At 29.9% G+C, this 25,050-nt stretch overlaps 1 protein-coding gene and 1 long non-coding RNA gene across 3 annotated transcripts; both read left to right on the top strand.

The window, feature by feature from the left end:
- Nucleotides 1-7,464: 7,464 nt before the first annotated feature.
- Nucleotides 7,465-10,016, top strand: LOC121174154 (uncharacterized). The gene is made up of 2 exons (XR_005889997.1): nucleotides 7,465-9,114; nucleotides 9,281-10,016. It is a non-coding gene; the product is annotated as an uncharacterized lncRNA (long non-coding RNA).
- A 10,061-nt stretch (nucleotides 10,017-20,077) lies between these two features.
- LOC100816461 (casparian strip membrane protein 5-like) lies at nucleotides 20,078-22,904 on the top strand. 2 transcript variants are annotated; one of them, XM_041012799.1, is made up of 3 exons: nucleotides 20,078-20,642; nucleotides 21,524-21,647; nucleotides 22,521-22,904. In XM_041012799.1, the coding sequence occupies exons 1-3, from the start codon at nucleotides 20,245-20,247 to the stop codon at nucleotides 22,746-22,748; spliced, it is 750 nt and encodes a 249-aa protein (XP_040868733.1). In that variant the 5' UTR covers nucleotides 20,078-20,244; the 3' UTR covers nucleotides 22,749-22,904. The 2 variants fall into 2 exon arrangements, with proteins under 2 accessions (XP_040868733.1, XP_003555157.2); XM_003555109.5 differs by having other exon boundaries at nucleotides 20,241-20,642; nucleotides 22,533-22,904.
- Nucleotides 22,905-25,050: the final 2,146 nt, after the last annotated feature.

Below are 25,050 nucleotides of genomic sequence, written 5' to 3'. Positions count from 1 at the left end.
ATGTTGTTAGAAATTCAATTGCACACACTTTCACCGTTGGGATTTGCGAGATAATATTCTTGGAGGGAGAAAAAGGAATCTCATGAAGACAGTACAAGTGGAGATTTCAATCTCTTCTCCGTCTCTCTGACGTTTGGGAATTCTAACAAAGCAGTCGGAAGAATAACTGAAGGAATCTCAGGGAACCACTAGAGATGCTGCTATCGCTGGCTGAAGACACATGAGTCCGCTCAGAGGTAAGGGATGAGTTATTCACGATTGGGGATTAGTGAGAACATATGCAGAGATCCTTAGAGTATCAATTGGAATGAGTTTTGGGGTGTTTCTACAATTTTTACTTTATCCTTATAATTATAACTATGAGTTATATATAAATTATATATGTTTGATGAATCATTTGATGTCCCAATGAGAAATTTTTGTGAAATTAATGTGTTCTTGTGTTGAGTGTGAACCGTAGTTGATGAAATTAAGTAAGGAGATATTGAGTTTGTATTTTTCCCCTTTTCATGCTTTTTAGTTTTTTTATAGTTTAAAATTGATATTATATTTGAAATTGAGAAAAGAATTCTAATAGACTATGTGTTGTATTCTTAGATAATATATATATGAATTCATGTATACTTATATATATGAGAAAGTGTTTATATAATTATTTAGAATTGGTACATTGAAAACTTTCTTAAAATTCATGATCAAATATGATATACGTTGCTGGATTTATATATATAGATTTAGTTATATATATTTATTTATATTAATATTTTATGTAAATAATGTTGTAGTGTTGTTATTGTGTGATTCCAAAAATTATTCAAGTGTTGGAGTTTGAGAATACTATGTTTAGATTTGAGATACATGTGTATTGAGATGTGTGTATTGAGTTATGAGCTGTGAATTATACAATAACCCGACCAGTGTTGATATTGAGAAAATTTGTTTATGCGCAGTGTTAAAGAGAAAGTGTAGGTTCCTAGTTAGGAACCAATGTTAAATTGTAGCACAATTGTGTTAAACATGTTTGAAACATGAGTGTGAGGTCGTGGTATTGTATAATTCATGAGCAGTGTTTATAAATGAAATATGTGATGAATTATGGAATAATAAGTTGCCTTGAGATTATAATATTGTTATTGAGATTGAGTAAAAGTGTAAAGTAGAACATGTGTTGAATTGTGAGATACGTGAAAACATGTGATGGTGGATTGTGACATTATGAGATGTGAAATTGTGAATGAGTTTTGGTTGTGAATAAGTGTGTGATTAACTCTTGATGTGACATTATTTGTGTTGTAAGCTGTAAATTGTACAATAACCCAACCAGTGTTATCTTGAGAAAAGTGTAAATGCGCAGTGTTAAAGAGAAAGTGTAGGTTTCTTATTTAGAAATCAGTGTTAAATTGTAGCGCAATATATTGTATAATTCATGAGCAATGTCTATGTGCTAAAATGATTTTAGGGGTTGGACTTGAATTAGGAGGGAGAGGCCCTGACGGACTCTTCGGAGTGTAGGCCTTGGGGGTCACCGGGTTTGAGTGCTCCTTTAAGCCTATGCTGATCCCATATGGTTGGAGCATTCTCACAAAATATCGTGACCCTGACTGGTCTCCCTATGATCTTACTTAGTGAGAGTGACCTGACAAACTCATTGTTTGGTGTGTCTTGTTATGTACTCCTAAGCGCCCCAGGATGGTTTTTCATTGACATGGTACCACATTGCATATAGGCTTGAGTCTTAGCATAACTGTTTCATGCGCTTGCTAATTGTTTATTATAAAATTGATGTGTTATTATGTCTTGATCAGAGCGTGTGATTCTTGTGTAATGTGATTGATGATTAAAAAGTGAACTTTGGATGACAAAGTGGTGGAATTACGTGAAACTAAGTTTTATTTGGTTTACATGATATGTATATCTAGTTGTCTTATTTCTCTATTAGTTAGGAATGTGATAACTCACTCCCCGTGTGTTGTTTGTGTTTGGATCCTGTGATGATCTTGAACTTTGTGTTCGGAGGAGCAGATGACTAGGTGAATTGCTTTAAGGAACCATGTGCTGAAGGACGTCGGGACACAACGCTCTGATAGGATGTGGCATTGGGGTATAGGGTTTTATAGACGGCCTTGTTTGAGCTGAAGTGAATTTATTATTTATTTAGAAAAGTTTTATGATGATGTTAGAAAGGTGAATGTGAGCCTGCTACCCTCTTGAAAGGCTTGTATTTAAATATGTTTTAAAAACTTGAATTAAGTTTAATTTTTTTAATTATTTCTTTTATTATTAGTACATATATGTGTGGGGTAGAGGGTGTCACAAGATCTGCGACATGGAACAACAATTCATCCTCCTCATTTACAATCTATGGTGATATCCGTGACCACTTAAATAGACAGCTCAATACTTAATAGAGATTATTAACGGTATCAACTATTTATAGTAACGAAAAATTATTTAAGGACCAAATATTCTAAAATAATAATTTAGATATTAAAAATTCAAAACCCCATAATTTGAAGACTAAAAATTTAAGGAGGTGTTTAGTTTAACTGTTTTCTGTTTTCATTTTTACTGGAAATAAAAAATGGTGATGAAAATGCGTTTGGTTGGATTTTTAAAAACATTTTCAGTGAAAATATTTTCTCAAACGAACCAAAAACTAGAAACAATAAAATCTCATTTTCAGTGTTTTCAGTTGAAACCAAAAATCTCTTTGGATAAAATAAAAACGCGGTGACAAGGAATGTAATTTTAAGTAAATCTAAAAATAAATTTTCTTTTGAAAACACATTTTCAGTGTTTTTATTTCTTGAAAACAAAAAATAAAAAGTCAAACTAAACATGTTTTGAGAATTCTAATCTTTTGAAAATAAAAAAAAAAATTAGAAAATAAAAACAGAAAATAAAAATACAAATCAAACACACCTTAATTAACCCAAAAAAGAATTACATGCTAGTAGGTCAAATAGGAACTACTTTGTGTAAAAATGAGGTAATTTTTACTTTGTTATCGTGTTAAACATCTATCAACTTGTTAAGGAAGTGTAAATAGGAAAAAAGCAACCACCCGATATGGCTCCCAATCCAGAATATCCAATGTTGAGTTTCGAATCTAGCTTGCGTAATATCTTAATTCTTATCCAGATTTGACCAACAAACAATAATTCTATAGACAGAGCTAAAAGTGTGGGGTTCCCTCCTTAGTCCTTACCATCACCCACCCGTCACTATCTTAGAGTTACTCTAAATCTAACCTCCTATCCTTATAGATTTTCCCTACTTTTTCCTGCTGCCGTCTCGATTTCATCTTAGCCAGTGGTCCAATAAAATTTACCATTTTGGGATAAATTCGCACACACACATTAATAATTTTATGGAGGAATCAACTTAAATAAAGCTTCAATACTCTTATTACATCAATAACTTTAGGTATAATACTTTATCAGCATTTTTTTTGTCAAATTAACTATTAAGTTATAACTGTTCATTTATTAATTATATACATCAAATTTTCCAAAAAAATAAATGATGATAAGAATATGATTAAATAAATTTTATCTTTATATGTTTTAAAAATATGCATGATGTTTAGAATTTAAGGTTTAGGATAAAATTAAATATGATTTGTAAGAAATTTTTTTCCTATATTATATTAAAGAGTACTAAGTAAATGTAAGGAGAAAGTTATAAAAGAATATTAAAATTTAAGGAATGTAATTTTATTGATATGGTGAGTCAAAATCTAAATTTAAAATTAAATTCAAATTAGAATTGATTAAGATGGTGATAATCTTAAAATTCAATTTATCTTGAAAATATCTTCAATTAAATATAGTATAATAAAAATAAATATTTAATACAAGAGAAGCCACATGACTTAGTTAGATAAGAATAGCTCTTAGAGCAACTCGAATGGCGAATTACTCTTCAGATGTGCACACAAAAAATAACACAATAAAGACAATGAGATCGTTATAAAGAAACTGTATGGGACCCACATCTTGGTTTGGGTTAGTGCGCAGAGCACCCGTTGCTCTTCAGTTTTCATGGGGCTTATAGCACAAAAGTAACATTATAATATTTGTTTTATTGTATATCTTAAATAAAAACGAATTTCGGTGCACATTCCGGCGTCTATTTGAGAAATTTTAGTAAATTTCTTGATTTGAAGAAAAATTTGATTGGATTGTTTAGAATAAGAAATGTGATGTAATATTATAAGAAAGTGTAAAATATTATTAAAAAAGTAAAAGAAAAACTATGGTGAAGAACTTAGTTGGAGATGCTCTTAATTTACATTGAACTAACTCCTTTAAAAATAAAATGTCTAAATAGAATCAAATCAAATGTCACTTAAAAAGTGGACCTTAATAGGCTTAAAATGGTGGGATAATGAATAATAAGAGAGGTTGAGTCTAACTAAAGAAATTAATTTCTCATAATTAAAATTTGAATTCCTTTACTGAAAAATGTATATATTTAATATTTCATCATGTCTATCCTAACCATTATTTACATTATCTATTCTTATAATTAAATTAACTTTTTTTTTTGGTACAATAGTGTCCATAAATTTTGAACTTTGGAGAGTTGCAATACTCCGAGCTTAATAGCTAGTGAAATACTTGTATTAGAACCAATTATATCCGAAAGATATAGTGTGATCATCGTTGGGCATGCATGCATATTCAAGCATATAATCATTTTTCTTTCCCAAATCTCTCCGATGGGACTTAGTGGCTTATCCACTTCACCATCACCCGGACTCACGTGGGTTTCCTACCAGTAAAGCATTACGTAGTTGAAAGAGAAGTTCTTCACATTGCTTAGTTCATAATCAATGCTGGCAAGTGTACATCTAAAGATTTTGGTGAGGGGCATTGGTTAGGTGCTTAATTAAAAATGAGCACCAACAACAACCACTGATTGGTCTCTTGTCTTGGGATTTGGAATCACAGCTCTTGGAAAGCAACCGTGACACATGTGAGAGGCAGCTTTAGCCATCATAATTTTCAAGGTACTGACTGCATTGAAAAGCTGCATGTAGTGCAGGCTAGCTAGGTTGTCTGCTTTTAATGACAATGATGCATGTGATGTCCCTCCCACCACACCATAATTTTTCTTGGCGATCAATTTTGACCCAATGCTGTTCTCCTCTTCTGGCTTTTCATGGACATAAGGATAACGACCTCCATCATTTGTGTCAAACCGTCCCGGCCTCAATATCTAATTCATCACAGAACCATAATGGTTTACATATATTATCAACAGGTATATGTGGAATAGGTAATACAAGGGAAGCATGGTCTTTGGACATCATGAGATAAGTGATCAAATGCATTAATATTTTTCATATTGAATAAATATGTGTGTATGTGATGTAATTGTTCGATTTTAATTACATTAATAGGATCTTATCTCTTAATTTTCTTTGGTTTACAATTAAGTCTATCAAGAGTGAAACTTAGGTTATTAATTATGTTCCACAACACATTTCAACTAGTTTTTAATTTTTTTTATCAGCTAAAAAATTTATTTAATTATTTGATAAAAAAAATCAAATAATTTATAATATTGCTTGAAATATTAATTGAAGTAATGTTTTTTAAAAGTTAACTTTTAGCTTTTAATTTTTATATTTTTTTCATTTTCGTCTTAATATATTTATCCAATTTTCAAATTACCATTTTTAAATAAATAATGATTTTATTATTTTTCGTCATTTATATTTTTTAGTTACTTTAACAACTAATTTTATGAAACACTTACAATCTAATAAGCTAACCTTTTAGCTTTTAGCTTTCAATTACCCGTTAAGATTTTAGTTTTCATATAGTTTTTTAGCTTTCAAATAGTTTTTTAGCTTCTAATTAGCTTTTCAAGTAGTGGAAGCTAACAAAACTAACTAAAAATTAAAAAACTATGTTATTGAATCATAAGTGTATAGTAAGTTATCTATTAAAAATAGATGAAAAATATAAAATTACATAAATTAATGGACATATCTATGCAATATTTTTATACAAATTTTAATTTAATTTTTTATATAAAAATATAATTTATAGTATTTATAATTTTAGTATTAAATTAATTTTAAACACCTGTAATTTTTTTTATAAAATATCCAGAAAAATCATAAACTTATTATATATCACTATCAATATCATATATAATAAAAATATAAAAATGAGAAAACCCTATCATATATAAAAAGTATAAAAATAATAAAATTTTACCTTAAATAAAAAATATTAAAAATAAAATCTAATAAATGTTCATGAAAAAATAAAATAAATATAAAAAATTAAAAGCTAATATTTTAAAGAATGTTATTTCATATAACATCTAAAAAAATGTTAAAAATTATTAAAAAAAATCGTTTATCAGAAAATCAAATAATTTTTTTAACTAATAAGCATCTTAAATGTGTTGTGAAACAAACTCTTACTTTAATTAAAAGTAAAAAAACTAATTATTCAAAGTAATGAGATTTATTTAAAATATTAATTACTCTTAACATAAGTTCTTCCATATACATAAATTTTGAGATCAAATCCTTAATAATATATCTAAAAATTAAAGATTTAATTATTTATCAAATGTTACACAATATTAACTCAAAATAAGACTTACTAACACTTGTTCTGTCTAATATTAAATGGAGTTAGCTAATGTGACAATGCATAACATACACGAGAAAAAAAAGGCTGGAAATTAAAGCACATCACATATATAATGGCAAATGATAATTCAGAGTGGGAATGAGCAAAATTAAAGGTCCATCAACTCACCAAGTGTAACATTTAGATGTGAGTGGCCATATATAAACTTGAGAGCAGCACCAACTAGAATATTTAGATGTTGTAGGTAAATTATTTGACTCGAAATATAACAAAGAGGGATCACTAAAGAATGATCATTCATGTAATGTTCTATTCAACACGTGGGCTGATTCAACACACTTTGGGTATTTCTACTTTCAATTTTGACAAATAATTTTCCTTTTTATTTTAAGAATTCCTCATGGAAAATTTTATATATTAAAAATTAATTGGATCATTTTTTTTTGTAAAAAATATATAAAATAATTGAAAAGTAATAAAATAAAATAAAATTGAAAAAATCAAATTCCAAATTTTAATGAGAAAAATACACTGTAGATAAAAAATTAATATAAAAATACACTTTTCCTAAATGAATTTTTATTATTAACGCGTCTAGTTAGGTTTTTTTTATAATTTTAATTGTAGCGTTAAAATAAGTGTATCAATAATTAAATATAATAAAACATTGTTGAACATATGAATATTCATTGGCTTTAACAATTCGACTGTGCTATATAAAGAGATAATCCTTTGTTCGTTTCCTTGCCCTTGTTTATCAAGCAGATGAATCATAATTTTAATTTATTTTATTTTATTTTTATTGTTGTTACACTTTTTTTGGTTTTGGTGTTATAGTTGTTATTTAGTTTAGGTGAAAGGAGTTCAAGTTTGGGCTTTAAGGTAATTTGCAGCCCATGTTAGCTTTCATAACTATTTATTTTCATATAAAAGCAGGTGGTTTGCTTTGGCACCTAGCATCTACTTCTTTTTCCTTATCCACTCCTTTTTTCAATTTGTCTTCAAAATATGTCTTCTTTAGAAAAAATACACTCCCCTGTCACTGTGGCGTGGTTTAACATGTTATTCACCGTTGGACGTACGTCATAAACCAATGTCGGCAACTCCTTATTGCGGCTAAGGACGCCAATGATGACAAAGTTGAAGAGGAAGAGAAAGGCGGAGAAGCACACGTGGAGTGGAGGAGAAAGGTGATGAGCGCAATGAGGACAATGAAGATGACCATGTTGAGGACTGTGCCTTCAAGCTTCTGCACGACAGTGTGGGAGGGGTTCTCGACATTTGAAAGGAAAGCAAGAAAAAAGTGAACTATAGCTTGAAGATTCAATTTAACCACAAACCAAGCTCCATGGCAGTAACAAACATGGTTTTGGTTGCCATCTTGGTCCATATTTTGTTACGTGGTGGGTCCATTACATACACTTGGAACCTCAAAGCTTTTGTCCATTTCCTTGCTTCTCATCCATTTTCAAATATTAATTCAGTTTACATGAACATGAACATTTTTATTTATAAAATTCATTGTCCTTCCTTGAGTTTTTTCTCGAGTGGTGTTTTTTGTGCTTAGGTCATGCAGAGTGTAGCGCTTAATAGGGGAGTGTATTTTTTCTATAGAGGACATTTTTGGAAAACAAATTGAAAAGGGGAGTGGATAAGCAAAGTGGAAAAGTGAACATAGCAACTGCCTTTGCTTTGTTTGTTTGCTAAAGATAGCTTGTTGACAAAAAGAAGACTTGGGTTGGACCGATAAAACACTTTGAAAAGCATATGAAACATTAGATTATGAGGATTACAGGGCATTGCTATTGCCACTACCAGATTTTCTACTGGAACTACCAGCCATAGCAAATTGTCTGTTTTACCATTCTGCTATTTTCCTACACCCCCAACCCTTTATCCTTCCTTTCTTACTTCTCCATCACTTCTCCCTTCCTCTTTCATGACACCCCCAACCCTTCCCCTTTCCCAATTCCTCTTCTCCTCTTTTCTTCTCTTTTGTTAGACCCATCCATGAGTAGGTTCATGTTTTTATTTTTCGTTTACACAACAGAATTATAATTTCATTATTGTCTGGTTTCATCACACAACATAATCATGATTTCGTTGTGTGTAAAATTTGAGACAATAACAATAACAAAATCATAATTTTGTTGTGTGTCAAAATCCAGACAACAACAGAATCATGATTCCATCAAGTTTTTTTTTTCTACTGGAATTTTTTTTGTCATATTTTTTAATTTTCCTAAATGGTTCTTTGTAGAGAACTCATGGGTTGGAATACATTTATTTCTGATGAAGTTACAGTGTCACATGGTTTTGGAAACATGATTGATGATAGCCAAAATGATTTTTACCATCCTAATCACACGGATGAAATGAGCGCAGATCATAATGGTTTAGGAAATCATAATGAAGATCCTTTCAATGGGTTGGGCATTGACCCCCTCCCCAATCTAATTACCCTGATTTTTCCAATCATTTCACGATTGATGAGGTATATTGATTAGTTGACAATGACTTTATATTTGTGTCTTTTTGTATGGGTATGTTGCGTAAGTGAACAAAAATATTTTACTTTTAGGTTTTTGCAAATTGAGATAATTTGTTATGTTGGGTTGAGATTTGGGAAACAATCTTAAATTTGTTCTTGTCATTCATAGGTCAAAAAATGAGAGGAAAATCTATGGTGTACTGGGTTGTGAAAATGGAGGAAAGTACAAGTAATACAAAAAAAAAAGTTAGTCCACAAGAGCACTGGAACCAGAAAATGTGGGTGTCTGTTTAAATTAAAGGAGAAGTTTGTCAAAGAGGTAGGTTGGAAACTTTTCGTTATTTTGTGGTGTTTATAACCACAAAGTCAGTGAAACATTGTTGGGACATGTGTATGCTATTCATTTAAGTAGTGAAGAAAAACTTTGCTTAGTCAAATGACCAAAAACATGGTGAAGTCTAGTCAAATTTGTTTACAATCAAAGATCAAAATCAGAAAAATGTTGCCACCATCAAGATCGTATACAATGAACCACAAAGGCATCGACGCAAACAAAGGGGTCCAAGAGTGGAGGTAGATTATCTAATGAAGTTGATAGAACACAATCAATATGTATATTGGTTCAAACAAGACTTGATTCGGGAAATTGTTGTTATAGGACAATTTCAACTTTATTAGGTTAGGGTGAGAAATCATTGACTCTAGTTCAACAAGACTTGATTCGGGAACTTCAAACATGGAATTCTCAATATTTTGAGTTGTTTGGCACATAAGATAGATTGGTTAAATTATTATACTCTTTGTATGTCTAGCCTGACCCTACAACATTTGTTGACAAGTTGATGATCATTCCTGACATGAGTTATGTCATTGCTAGCCAGTATAATATTGTCTTAGTTTTCTTATCTATGCTCCAAAGTTGAACTTTCTCTCCGCTCAAGAGTTCAGCACCATCCATGGCACAACAAAGCCTTATTGCAATTGGATTTGTTAACAAAAATTACTTTGTGTAGGTATACAACATCTACTTAAGAGACTTTTTAAGATTGTAACCATTAATTGATGTGTTCACTAACTCACCTATACCTTTTTTTTTTGGATAATACAACTGTATTTGAAGGATAATTGTCCCACAATGGAGTACATATTGCACACATGAAACCCGTTCGTGGCAGAGACCATACTTGCAATGCATATAACAATTCAACTCATTGATGTTTTATTCAACTATAGGATCTCAATATGTACTAGACATCATTGAGGATTACTTGTTTTAGTTAACTCCTCCCCTTAGTTGTTTTGGTTAACTCATTTGTATTAAGTATTGTTATGTGTATTCATTTGACACCTAGTAAAACTCTAACTAATGTTTTTATTCATTTAATGTGGAATATAAAGTTTGTTAATTGTTGTAAGCCATGCATATTGTGTTGCAAGTCAGGTCGAGGTTCTTAATCATTTAAATATTATGGCTGATAAACAAAAACAACAATGAAAATGTATTTCTGTTGTTGATTTTTCCCCCCAAACATTTTACAAAATAAAAATATGTTTCCATTGTGCAAGTGTACAACTATTGTGAAAGTGTACAATGGAAGCATGTTTCCATTTTGTAAATGAATTAGAGAAAACATAACAACGGAAACATGACTTTGTTGCATAATTATGTAGCTCAACAACATAATTGTTTTTCCATTGTGTAATGGGAGTGGACAAAAAATAGCATAATAGAAACACGTTTCCATTGTATAAGTATGAAAATGTACAACGAAAATGTGTTTTCGTTGCTCAAATAAGGGTGTAACTTGTATAACGGAACCGTGTTTTCATTGTTAATTTTTGTACACCCCCATTTGGACAACGAAAACACATTTTCATTGTGTTTCCTGCCAAGGAACAATTTGGGAATACATCAAAAGAACACGCTACTAGAGAAAAGGTTTTTAACATCATCACTTTAACATCGATTTTGGATAAAATCGATGTTAACAAAAGGACGGTGACATAATTGTAAATAAAATGATTTCGTTAATATTAGTTTTTTTAAAAACTGATGTTAACAATGGTTTTCATAAAAGTCGACGCTTTTTTTTCATATATATATATAAAATTGAATTTAGCCATTTTCTTGCACCCATTCTCAGTCTCCTCATTCTCACCCTGATCTGATCACTTTTGCGGCGCTGCAACTCGTACTCTCTCTCCCACTCACGGTGCACAGTCGTGCTCTCGCTACCGGTGGCCACTCTGCGTGGCGGCGAAATGAAAGTTGTCGATCCCGGGGACGAGGTATGTTTTTCTCTTAACTTTGACAACTTTGATTTCAATGCTATGTTAGGACTCCCTTTCTTCCATGTTCAATAACTCTGTCTTATTTGATTTTGGCTAGTTATATTGGATTTTGGATTTTGGCAACACTGTCTTTCTGTCTTTCTCTTACCTTTTTTTTTAAAAAAAATTCCCTTGAGGTTCGAGGAAAAAAAAGTTTGACAGAGAAATAGATTTAGAGATTATTTTTTTTTGTTATTTTTTTATTGTTTGTGAGTTACATGGATTTTGGAAGTGGTAAGAAAAATGGAATCGAATTAGCTTATTGTTTTTCTGTATTGGTTTTGATTTATGTTTTGAATTGTGAATTCACAGTGTTTGTGTGTACGGGGCGCGATTAGTGCATCGTGTTACTTATGTGGAAATCTTGTACTCGAACTAGTTTTAAATCAACTTACAAGATGATTGAGTAGGTTTTCATACTTTACAGATAGAATATATTTAATTGTTCTTCCTTTTTTTCCATTTAGTTTTAGAAGCTAAGCCTTGGGTTCATGGATGAAGCACAATGGCGGTCATTTGGAGTTACATTGGTTTATGCAATTAATATAAACTCTTTCTTATTATTTAATTTTTTGATGGAATGTTGGCTGAATTAGACTTGTTAGCTAGACTAGAGCTTTCAAAATCTGAAGTTTAGAGCGTGGTTCTTTATTTGTAGCTAGTTATGAAAAACTACAAGATTACATTTTGATCCTTCACACTAAATAAATAAAAGGCCGTGGTTGAAACATATGAACAAATAAAAACAGTGTTGGTTTAAATAATGATATAAAAAAAGTGTTGGTTTAAATACTTGTGTTTCATTCGTATCTTTAACTATTTTCTTTAACTAATGATATAGGTTAAATAACGATATAAAAACAATGAAATAAAAAATCAAACATTCAGTAGTTGATAACTTGGAGTTGGGACAGAGTATTCATAGGTGTAGAAGTTTGTTAAACCTCTTAATACATCATTTTTAGTTCAATTCAGTTTTCATAAATAAAAAATAGGCCAGTTTTTTATATATCAATTCAATGCAGTTTTTTATATTGTTATAAATTAATGTCGCATGACTTTTTTTATTTTTTTATTTTCTTATTTTCCAAAGACTAGAAAAGCTAGTGAATACTAGCTAGCTTTTGATTCTCATTTCCACTATTTTATTTATTAATTAATTCTTCACTACCAAACAAAATATTAGTATATTTTAATATTTTTTATTTTCCTTTCTAATAACTTTTCCTTTATAGCCTAATATTATTATTTTAAAATTTATATATAAATATTGTACTTTTGATTAAATGTACTTATGATTAAATGATTTGATTAGCATTTTTATATTGATTTGAGAATTAAATGTTATTTATGAATATTTGTTAATGGAATAAACTTATAAATGATATATATGAAATTGACAACTTAAATTTTGAGACACATCAACAAATATCCCATTTTTATTTGTTTTCTCCATTGTTTGTGTGACTCTTTTTTTTTTTTAATTTTTCCTTGTATTCTAATACTTGTTGTGTTCTTATTTCATTCATGAAAAAGTTATTTGTGTGATTCCTGATGAGTTTCTTGAAGGTTTGAATATAACGTGTTGAATGTTCAATGTAATTTCTAGGCACTTTTCCTTTTGTTGTTTGCATCGTGATCACAACATTCATTGTTGGAGATTTTTAGTGACTATCATCACAAGTACAATTGTCTTTCATACTCTTTTCAGACTTTTATTTGTTACGAATGTTTTTATAACTTGTATTATGTGATTAATGACTATTGATATATATTCAAGTTATGTTCATTATGAGTGAACCTTAATTTCTCGTTTGAAATTCAATACAATGATTCTTTCAGAAAGTATGGATTAATCATTGTATTGAGTCTTGAATTGTCTGATTGGACAATTTGGGAAGTCATTTTTTTTATAGTAAATTCATGCATATAGGTTAAGTCTCTTTTCTTAAATTTGATGAAATTTCAGTACAATGCATTTCACTTTGTTCTCCGAGACCATACTTGATTGTGGTGGAATTAATGTCACCGCTTTCATGTCGTGTACTTGGAGATCAATGTGAAATGCTGTCGAAATTTCGTCAAATTTAAAAAAAAAAGACTTAACCTATGCGTTTGAATCTACTATAAAAAATGACTCTTTCCAAACTGTCCAATTAGAAAATTCAAGATTCAATACAATGATTCATCCAAAATTTTTGAAAGAATCATTGTATTGAAACTCAAACGAGAAACTAAGTTTCATTCATAATGAACATAACTTGTATATAAAACAATAGTCATTAATCACATAATACAAGTTATAAAAACATTTGTAACAAATAACTTTGTGAAAAAATGTCTTCCTGAATGGAATAGGGTCACACCTTTATTGAAAAAAGTGAGATTTTCATGCATGGAATAATTTTGTGAGTATCACAGAGTTATTAATTAGATGGATCGATGTTGGATGAATGCAAGTCGCATGAGCCTTGCGTATGAGGAAGGCATTGAACAGTTCTTGCAATTAACCTCTAAAAGAAATCGAGTAGATGAGGATGAAAAATATTTATGTCTTTCTATAAATTGTTTGAATGAGAGACGACAAGTACGAGACAACATACGAGAACATCTTCTATGTGACAGGATTAAAAAGAACTATACGACATGGATATGGCATGGTGAATTAACAAACATGCAAAGGGGATCTCAAACTGAATCGGTTGATGTAGAAATGGGAGATCGATTAGAGGATATGATTTATGATCTTGGACAATAGTCTTTTCAACAAGCGCATGCCCCTGTGTATGATACATTGAAAAGTGATTTGAAGAATTGTATCTGGGGTGCAAGAAGTCTTTGACGCTGTTGTCAATCATGTTAAGTCTGGTTAATATCAAGGCTAGATATGGGTGGAGTGACAAAAACTTCACTTCACTGCTTCAGATAGTACGAGATATGCTTCCAAAGGAAAATACGTTGCCAAAAAGTTACTATCAAGCGAAGAAGATATTGTGTCTGATGCGTATGGAGTATCAGAAAATTCATGCATGCCCTAATGATTCCATATTATACAAACATGAGTTTAAAGAAATGAAGAAATGCCCTAGGTATTGGGCATCACGGTACAAAGTGAAGGATGATGACTAGTGTAGCAGTGACGAAAGCACAAAGAAAGGCCCCCCAATGAAGACGTTGTGGTATCTTCCAATCATTCTAAGGTTTAAGCATTTGTTTGCTAATGGAGATGACGCAAAAGACCTTACATGACATGCAGATGGGAGAAACTGCGATGGAATGCTTCGCCATCTGGTTGATTCCTCCTAGTTGAAGATGACTAATCATTTGTATCAGGATTTTGGCAAAGAGGCAAGAAATTTTAGGCTTGGACTTTCCACTGATTGAATGAATCCCTATGGCAGTTTAAGCACTCAACACAGTTTGTGGCCTGTTTTGCTAGTAATTTAGAACTTGCCTCCTTGGTTGTGCATGAAGTGAAAATATATGATGTTGTCTATGATGATATTAGGCACAAGACAATCATGAAATGACATCGATGTTTATCTCAGTCCCTTAATTGAAGACTTGACAAAGTTGTGGGACAAGGGGGTTTTTGTGTTTGATGGGTACCGAAATGAGACATTAAGTTGCATGCAATGCTATTTTGTACCATTAATGACTTTCCAGCATATGGGAATTTGAGTTGATATAATGTTAAGGGCCATCGTGCATGTCCTATCTGTGAAAAAAACATAAGCTATGTACAACTGAAACAGGGAAAAAAACAATATACACTTGGCATCGCCACCTTATCACCTTTACCGGCGATTGAAAAAAGCTTTTAATGGAAGCCAAGAGCATGAAAGTGTGTGATACCATTAGCTCGTCAGCAGGTTCTTGAGCGGGTTAGGGACATCAATACTATATTTGGAAAGACCCAAAAGAAGCTAACAAGTAAAACTTGCCTATGGAAGAAAAGGTCAATATTGTTTAATCTTCCAAACTGGTTCGATATAAATGTTAGACATTGTATCGATGTTATGCATGTGGAGAAAAATGTGTGATGGTATCATCGACACACTTCTTAACATTCAAGGAAAGACAAAGGATGGTTTGAATACTCGTCAAGATCTAACTGAGATGGGTATACGTGACCAGTTACATCCAAGGTCTAATGGTAAGAAAATATATTTACCTCCAACATGTCATACTTTGTCAAGAAAGTAGAAGACAAGTTTTTGTCAGTGTCTGCGCGTGTTAAAGTGTCATAGGGATACTCCAAATATTAAGAGCCTTGTGTAGTTGAAAGATCTGAAATTAGTTTGCTTAAAGTCTCATGATTGCCACGTCTTAATGCAATAACTGTTAGCCTTGGCGATTCTACAAAGTGAGGCATGCATAACTTGCCTTTGCTTTTTCTTCAATGCCATTTGTAGCAAAGTCATTGACCTTGCAAAGTTAGATGACTTGGAAAATGAGGTTGCTATTATCTTGTGTCAGTTGGACATGTGTTTTTCTCCTTTATTTTTCAACATCATGATTGACTTAATTGTTCATATGGTGAGGGAAATTAAATTGTGTGATCCTGTTTATTTATAGTGGATGTACCCGGTTGAGTGATATATGAAGATCTTAAAAAGGTATACAAAGAATCTACACTATCCTGAAGCATCCATTGTTGAAAGGTACATTGCAGAAGAAGTTATTGAATTTTGTTCAAAGTACATTGAAAAGGAGAAACTAGTTGGGCTTTCCAAGTCTCGGCATGACGAGAAAGTGAGAGGTAAGGGTTCATGAGGGTTGCATGTTATAACTTCGGGTCTAGAGAAATTGCAACAAGCTCATTTGTATATACTGAATAACAATACTAAAGTTTTGTCATACATAGTTTGTCACGAAACCTTAGTCAGGGAAAGTAACCCAAAAATGAACAAGAATAGGGTGTTGAAAAAGCATAACAAGACTTTCCTAAATTTGTTTAAAGATACACTCTTTGGTAACAATAATGTTTCTGAAACATTAAGAAAGTTAGTAGATGGGCCTAAAAGAAATGTTAGAAGTTGGTAATGATACGATATCAACAAGTATTCGTTCTACACCAAATCACAAGACGACTATAGTACAATGCAAAACAATGGGGTTAGTCTTAGGGTTGAATCCCATCATTTTGTTATTGTACATGATGACAATCCCTGTCTGACGTCCATGTCTTACTTTGGAGTCATTGAAGAAATCTGAAACCTGAATTATGTTAAATTCATTGTGTGTGTTTTCAAGTGTAAGTGGGTTGATAGCAATATGGGTGTGCGAACCAATGATTTCAAATTTACTTTGGTAGATCTGAAGAAGCTAGCTTATCAAAATGAACCTTTAATTTCATCATAGCAGAATAAGCTAAACAAGTGTTTTGCGTTCAATATCCTTGTGATCAAAGGTGGTTAGTGGTTCTACACGGAAAAACCATTGGTATTAATCTTGAAGGTGATGATTCAACCCTTGATACTTGTTTCACTCCTTTCTCCACACAAATGCCTAACATCAACGGAGAAGAAGAAGTCGATGAAATCCATGCAAATCGTAATGATCATGATGAAGGAGAATTAATTAACAACATATAATGTAATCATTTTTATATTTACTATACTTTTGAGTTGAGTTTAATTGATGTTGTTGTTAACAGGCACATGACTATACCACCAAGCTTCCCTCCTCCTCTTCAGTCAACACCTTCGTTGTCTTCGCTGAAGAAGACTAGAAAAGCAACACAACTCAAATAATTGGCTACCTGACTCATCGGGATGGAGATACCAGTGGTTCATATGAATCCTACCTTTGGGAAAACTGATGGTCCCCACAAAAAGAAATTAAGGACGCATTTAGGAATCGTCGCTCAAGACAAGATGGACGTTACATTTGTTAACAAGAAAGAAGTTCCTGCATCTCATAAGGATTTGACTTGGTAGGACATTCATGTATTTGAATTACATGTTGAATGTTATTGTTATTGGTTGTATTAAAAATCTTATAATGTTGAATGTTATTGACTAACTATTATATAGAAGAAAGGATACTCGTACGAAGCACGAGAAAGATGTTGTCACAAAAAAAAATTGAGGGAATTTTTAGTATAATTAAATTTATAAAAAAGATAATGGTAGTATTAGCGTTGGCAGTGACATTGACAGCAGTAACAATCACATTGATGGTGAAAGTTGCGAAAATAGTCATCATCAAATATAACGGGTGTGTTTTTTTTAAAACTAAAAAGTAAATTCAAAAGCTTGTTTTCTTGATTTAAAAAATGAGTTAAAAATCATTTTAGTTCTATTTTTTATTTTAAAAATTATATTTGCAAACCAAAAACTTGCAATCACTTCGAAAAGATGCTAAGAAAGCATAGGCAAAACATGATATTTATATAATTATAAACAACATTAAATAAAAAAAAATGATTAGCAACGTAGATTAAATTGTACAAATTTCTTAATAAACGACATTTCGAGCTGTAAAAGAATTTCTTTAACTTTGACATATGAGAATTTTCAAACTTTGATGCGAAATCAAAATTAAAATTGCAACATACAATTAGTCATAAAAAAAATCTGTGAGAAAGATAAATTTTAACATATTTAAATGACCGTTATTGACATTTATTTATCGCCCATGCAAATTAAATTGATATAGAAAGTTATCTTTCATAGCTGGAGCCTGGAAAAACGGTGTTTTTTTTTCTATCTAAGGTTTTCGGTTAAGTAGCATGTTGAAGAACATAAAAGTTTTCAGAAAAAAGACAAAGAAAGAAAAAATAAAAGAAGAAAAACTGGGCGGGAACACTGTTAATGAGATTACCCAGTTTTTATTATATTATGGATTATGGATTATGAATGAACATTTTGCTCTCGTTATTGAGATATTTCTAAGTTCTTTCGTACGTGGGAGGTGAAGCAAGTGAACTACTCCTTTAGAAGCCTTTGAGATGACATGTCAAAACACTCGGTGTCTATTCAATCTATATGCATGTGGTCCGCATGAGTTTCCGAGAAATAAAGTGATCATTCGATCGTGTGTAGTATTTGACGCATTTTTTTTAGTAAATAAGTTTAATTAGTTTGATGCTGTAAAAAAAGATTAATTAGTTTGATATGAATTTGGACAAATGTGAAACTCATTAAAAGAAATTACAGCATGATCATTCGTGAAGAAACAATCAAAGAATACTAATTTCTAGCATTATTATCTCGTCAAATTGGACTGCAAAATTTTGTGTTAAATATCTTTTCTTCTTAATTTTGTTGAATAAAAAAATGGTACTTTGCCGAACGTATAATTTTTCATTTAATTATTTTAAAAATCATATATTTTACGTATAAGTGGATCCCCATTTTAGCATCACACCTCATTTTGTAACAATTGTAATTTGGGGGCTTTTAATTTTTTGTGGGATCCATGTATATCACAAATTTTGATCTTTTAGATTAACTATCAAATTAATCTTTGATCTAAAATATGATCACACTCAAAACTTATTATTTCTTTAAAAAGATATATTTTGTGAAAATCCAATTTAAGTCTTTTCTTATAAACTCAATCTATGTTATCAACTGAGATACAATCATTGAATAGGATGACACCTTGTTTATGCTTCTCCTTACACGTTAAATATAAACAAATGAATAAAAATTATTCTTCCGTCAGAAAAATAAACACGATCACCACACCATAGTTTAGTTGGTAACCCTTGAAATTAGTACAAGCATAGTGGAAAATGGAAATGAAGATAAAACAACAATGTCTTTTTGGCGAGGTGGAGTAGGTCGTTTCCAACTACTATTTTTCACAAGAGTGTAATATATAGTATTCATGTTCAGTAGCACAATTTGTACAATAAATTTTGTACACAATTTTTCTTTCTTCCATTTCTATCTTTTACATTATGTTATTGTTAGAAATTGAGAGAAGATAAATTGAATTAAGATAAATATTATACATGAATTTTTATGTTAAATCATCAAGATTATATATATATATATATATATATATATATATATATATATATATATATATATATATATATATAAAATATTATCATAAAAGCTTATTGGTATCCATTAATGATGATAAGAGGAAGAAATAATTGGATTCAATGATCTTACAAATTTTTACATAATATTTTTTTATCTTCGTTAGTGATGAAATGTTAGAAAAAAAATTGATATATATAATTTAAAAATCATAATTCTTTATTTAATAATTAAGTATCCTTTCATGAAAAATTATTTTTTTATTCTTATACTCATTAGTTGTAACTATTAAATGTTTTTTTTATTTCGTCCATCATAATAACAGAAATAAAACTTATGATATCTGCATATTATATATAATCAATCACACCAAATGAGATGTTATATATCTAATAAATTTATTTTTATAAAATCACTTTAATAAGAACAATAAAATCTTATAAATAACATATAATCCTCATCTAATGCTATCACACAGTTCATGCTCTTTTCTTTATTTTTCCCGTGTACGTAAAACATTGAAGAAGTAGCATTTCTCTTTACACAAACTGATATACAAACACTGCCACGATTTCCCACTACCTAGAGCACTCACACAAATAACTAACCCATATTCATGGAATGACACGATACCTTTTAATTATATTTCATTTTTCCTCATGAATGACACAATACAATATTACATTATTGGAAGGAAAATATTCATCTACCTTCATAATTATTGATAAAGATTAATCAATTCTTTTAACTGTGAATACTTCATATCTATACCATATTCAACAAAAAAAAAAAAATTTTCTTCATGCTAGCTTTTGTATACTATATATATACATGCTTCGATCCTTCAAAGTTCAAATTATTGTTTTCCAATACTTGGAAGTTTAGACAAATACATCACAAGATGAAATCAGAGGTTAGTGCAGTTACAAGGGTGGTGGATAAAAATAAGGGCATTGACAAAGGGAAAGGTGTTACCTGGGCTGTTTCTGTTTCTGAAAAAGATTCATTTTCTTCCACAAAGGCTGCACCTTTTTCAAGATGGAAGAAGGGAATTGCGGTAACAGATTTCGTCCTACGACTTGGTGCCATCGGTGCAGCTATGGGTAGCGCTGTTACCATGGGAACCAACGAAGAACAACTACCATTCTTCACGCAGTTCCTCCAGTTCCATGCTCAGTGGAGTGATTTTCCCGTGTTCCAGTACGTATGCATATATATATATATATATATATATATATATATATATATATATATATATATACACACACACATTTAAGTAATAAGAAACGAGATATATAAAATCCATGTCAATGATTTCCCCTCATTTATTACCCCAAGATTACGTTGATATAAGTGTAATTAAACTTGAATAATATAAATAAGATTTGAATTTGAATCCTATAAATAGAAAAAAAAATATGATGAAAAAGAAAGATTTCATTAAAGTGATCATATTCTTTAGTTAAAATTAATTATTAATAAAACTAATAAATATTTTATACTAATGATAATTTTTTTGGTCTCGTTTGCTACATGAAAATTTAGTGTTTAGCCATACCTAATAGCCTTGAATTTCAAGTGTTTGATTGATTGGAGCAACACAAAACTTCTCATCTAAGATGTCATCGATTAATTGTTTCTAGTTAATTGTCTCCTTGTGGCGAGCTAAATATAAGTTCCTCTGCTTGTTATTTTGCAAATAATTTATGACTATTTTATAAGTTAATTAATGATTTTAAATTTTATGTTTTGAGTATAAATTTTTTCACCTAATTAGAAATGATGGTATATATTATTTTTAATATAATTAATGTAAAAATTAATAAATTTATAATATATAATAATTTATGACCAAATGCCATTATATTTTTTTTACATTGTAATGCATGTGTAGATTATTTATTCTATTTTAATTTATTTTACTAAGTTTTATTGTAAAATTTATTAAAATAAACTTATGTGATACGTTTTTATTGAATAATTAAATTGTTTATCTGACACATAAATGTGTTCATTAAAAACATTTGAGGAAGTTGTATTAGCTCTAGTTGATTCACTTTTTTTCCTGCAATCATAATCAGGTTTTTCGTGTTTGCAAACGGAGTAATCAGTGGATATGCTATCCTTAGCCTTCCCTTTTCATATGTGTGCATTGTTCAACCACATGCAGTAAGGCCAAGGCTTCTTCTTATGACCTTCGACACAGTAAGCTCCCATCTAAAACGAGTAGAGAAAAAAGATATCATTAATTCTCTTCGGAGTATCTTTCGATTTATACGTTGTATATTAATATATTAAGGATAAAACTTAGATGCAGACAAATGAGTATATTAAAGGGGATTGATTTTTTTTTTTTACATAATTATTTAAATATTTAATGTTTAATATATAATAAATTTAAAAAATATTTATTATGAATTTTATGTATAAAATGATAAATATGACCTATTAATAAAAAAAAATTAAATAAATATCAACTAAAAAATTAATTTTTTTAATTTTAATTTTATATTTTTCTTCATATATACACAAAGGATGTTGAGGGAGAGAGGACAAGACCTTGCTTAGATGCATTTTTTTAAGTATTTTCATTATTATTTTTAATCAATTAAAGTTTCAGTTCAATTCATAAATTCACGTAATAAATATTTGTATTAAAGATCCACATAAATTGCTGAGATAAAATTCTCGTTTTAATAGAAAAATGATAAAAAAAAACACTTAAAGTAAAATATAAATATTTTTTATTCTCGTAAGTATGAAAATATTCAAAAATTTATTCTTACAAAATTTTTAATATATTTTTTATCTTTGTGAAATTAAAATGTATCAGTTTTAGGTGGGGAGTAAGATTCAAATATTTAAATTTATGTGTTTTATTTTTGTTACATCATTTATATGTATAATTAATGTAAAAAAATATTATCATAAATTTAGATTTATCTTAAAAAAATAACATATTTCAATTCAATTTTATGAACACATACAGAAAATTATATTTTAATCAAACAAAGAGTTGTATTTAAGTTTTAACCTAATATTATTAATTAAAAAAATTTGTGAAATTGATAATTGAAGTTGGGGACTCAGGTGATGATGGGGCTAATCAGTGTTGCGGCGGCAGGTGCAGCTGCGATTGTGTACGTAGGTCATAATGGGAGTCAAGACGCGAATTGGATGGCTTTTTGCCAGGGATTCACCAACTTTTGTCAAGCTGCTAGTGAGGCTGTGGTCCTTTCATTTGTTGCAGCTGCTTTCTTCTTGTGTTTGGTCCCCCTCTCCGCTTTGGCTCTCAAAAGCAATTGACTAGGTGTTTCGTTTCCGAACCATGATGGTGCTTATTTGGGTGTCAATGTTATTGCTTGTTTGTCTACTTCTGTACAATTAAAGTGAGAGATTTTCATGTGTAAAATCTACTCTTAATATTGTAAATTGGAATATATATGGAGGTTCTTATTTTCATCGTTTCCTTCTTTTATATATATATTTTTATTAATCAATGTTAATCGTTAATTTTTATTAAAATATTAATAGCACCTACAATTTCTTTCTCATCCTCTCTTCAACCCTTAACCCTTATTAGAATGTTAGTCTTTTATCACTTATATTTTGATCACTCCCTCACTTATATACTTCCAACACTCTATGTTCTCTTATTAATTAGATGTACATTTGGCATACTAATATTCTTGTAATTAGCTAAAAAAAACATTTCTTTCAATTATGTCAAATTACTTTTTTATGTTTATCTACATATTTTACATTTTTAATTGTCTATTCATTTCAATTTAAAAATAATTTATATTATAAACAGATAAAAATTGGTGTTAATTCACTAGTTTAACCTGTGGTTCAACCAACTTGCACAAAATTTAATGTTTGCATCCTCTCCTGCACATGTGGGACATAACAATGAAAACCGGTAGTTTGCACATCCATCACTCTTTTTTATTGATGACATGATTTCATGGTTAGGATTTAGGATAATAGTAATAACTAATATCTTTCTTATTAAGTTAAATAGAATTGAATACATGCATATGCTTAAAATCAATTATATTTGAATATACTTAATTCTTAACGGTATAATACCATATATGTATAACATTTGGATCTCTCTCATTCGGGTGTGTATTTGATCCATTCATGTACCCCTTCCATTGAAAGTCTGTCAGGAGTCGATTCTTGTTTGTGCCTTTTCTCTTTTGCACTAGCAATCACTCTCCGCCCTCGTCACTATTAGTGTTAGGGATGTTATAGGTTGTGGTGGCTTGGTCATTTATTTGATTCTAAATGTCAGTTGTATACATTTTGATTGAGTTTGTATGGTGCTTGCATTTTGTGTGTGAATGAGTTTGAAGATAAGTGATTGTGAATGTCTTCATGGAATAGTCAAACCTCAATTTTGTGCATGGGGATTTGATTATGATTTTGGATCTAGGGTAGTGATTAAGGGATTTTAATGGATATAAAATTATGATTGGGGTTTTGATTTGAATTTGAGATTGCAATTTGGTTGAATTTGAAATAGTAATTTGGGGGCTTAATTTATATATGAGATTGTGGAATTTTTCACCCCAATAATACAAAAAATTAAAAAATTTACCCAAATAATACAACCCAAAAACTATTTACATAAATGATACAAATCATTGTGTATGGTGAGAAATCAATCCCCCCCCCCCCTCCCCCAAAAAAATCGGTTTCTCACCTTTATTTTTTCAATAATGTTATGAAATTTATTCCCTAGGAACTAGGAATCGATTATGTAAGGGAATCTTTTTTTGTTTTTTATTTTTTTTTTGTTATAGGTTTTTAAAAACTATTTTTTGTTTTAATTTTTTTAGTTTACTAATTTATATATATTAATTTATAAAAAAATATAATTTATCTAGAATAGCATTTAAGAAAAATACATATATTTAAATACTTACTAGAAATATAATTTAGTTAAATATTTATGAAAAATGCATATATTTAAGTGATCTAATTATTTTACCTAAACAAATTAAATAAATAAAACATGTTCAATTTTAATAGTTAGCATTGACGATTGATGTAAAACTATGAGTACTTAAATATGAATTAATCTACAATAGTATTTTTAAAAAGATAATTAATCCTTAAATGAAACCAGACAATTTTATTGATGTGTCATCCCTCTCAATATTTATTTTCCCAAATCCTTAGTAATCTTCTTTTATAATATAATTAGCTAGTTATTAGTTAATATATCATATTAAATAGTAAAACTTAATGTAAACTGGAATTACTACTATTATTAAAAAGACATTGCGATTGAACTTAAATGATTATCCATACAATAAAACAAGATTATACATAAAAAGAAGACTACACTTAAAATTCATAAAACATATATAATCAATACCATAAAAAACAAAAATAAACGATAAAGTCATTGCTGAAACATACTTCATGACATGTTGCATGTACAAAATACATACTTCTTGACAAGAGGTCAATTCTCCTTCAAAAACACTTGTGTCAAATATTAACAACATATGGGCACACAATGCAAATTTGTGAATACCAAAATTAGTGGTAACCTGAAATGCAAAATCATTACTTTAACAACATTGTGCAGTGT

The sequence above is a fragment of the Glycine max genome, chromosome 19 (genome assembly GCF_000004515.6).
Source record: "Glycine max cultivar Williams 82 chromosome 19, Glycine_max_v4.0, whole genome shotgun sequence".
Classification (NCBI taxonomy): Eukaryota; Viridiplantae; Streptophyta; class Magnoliopsida; order Fabales; family Fabaceae; genus Glycine; species Glycine max.
The sequence above is the reverse complement of the archived record's forward strand: the minus strand, read 5'-3'. Positions and strand labels throughout refer to the sequence as shown.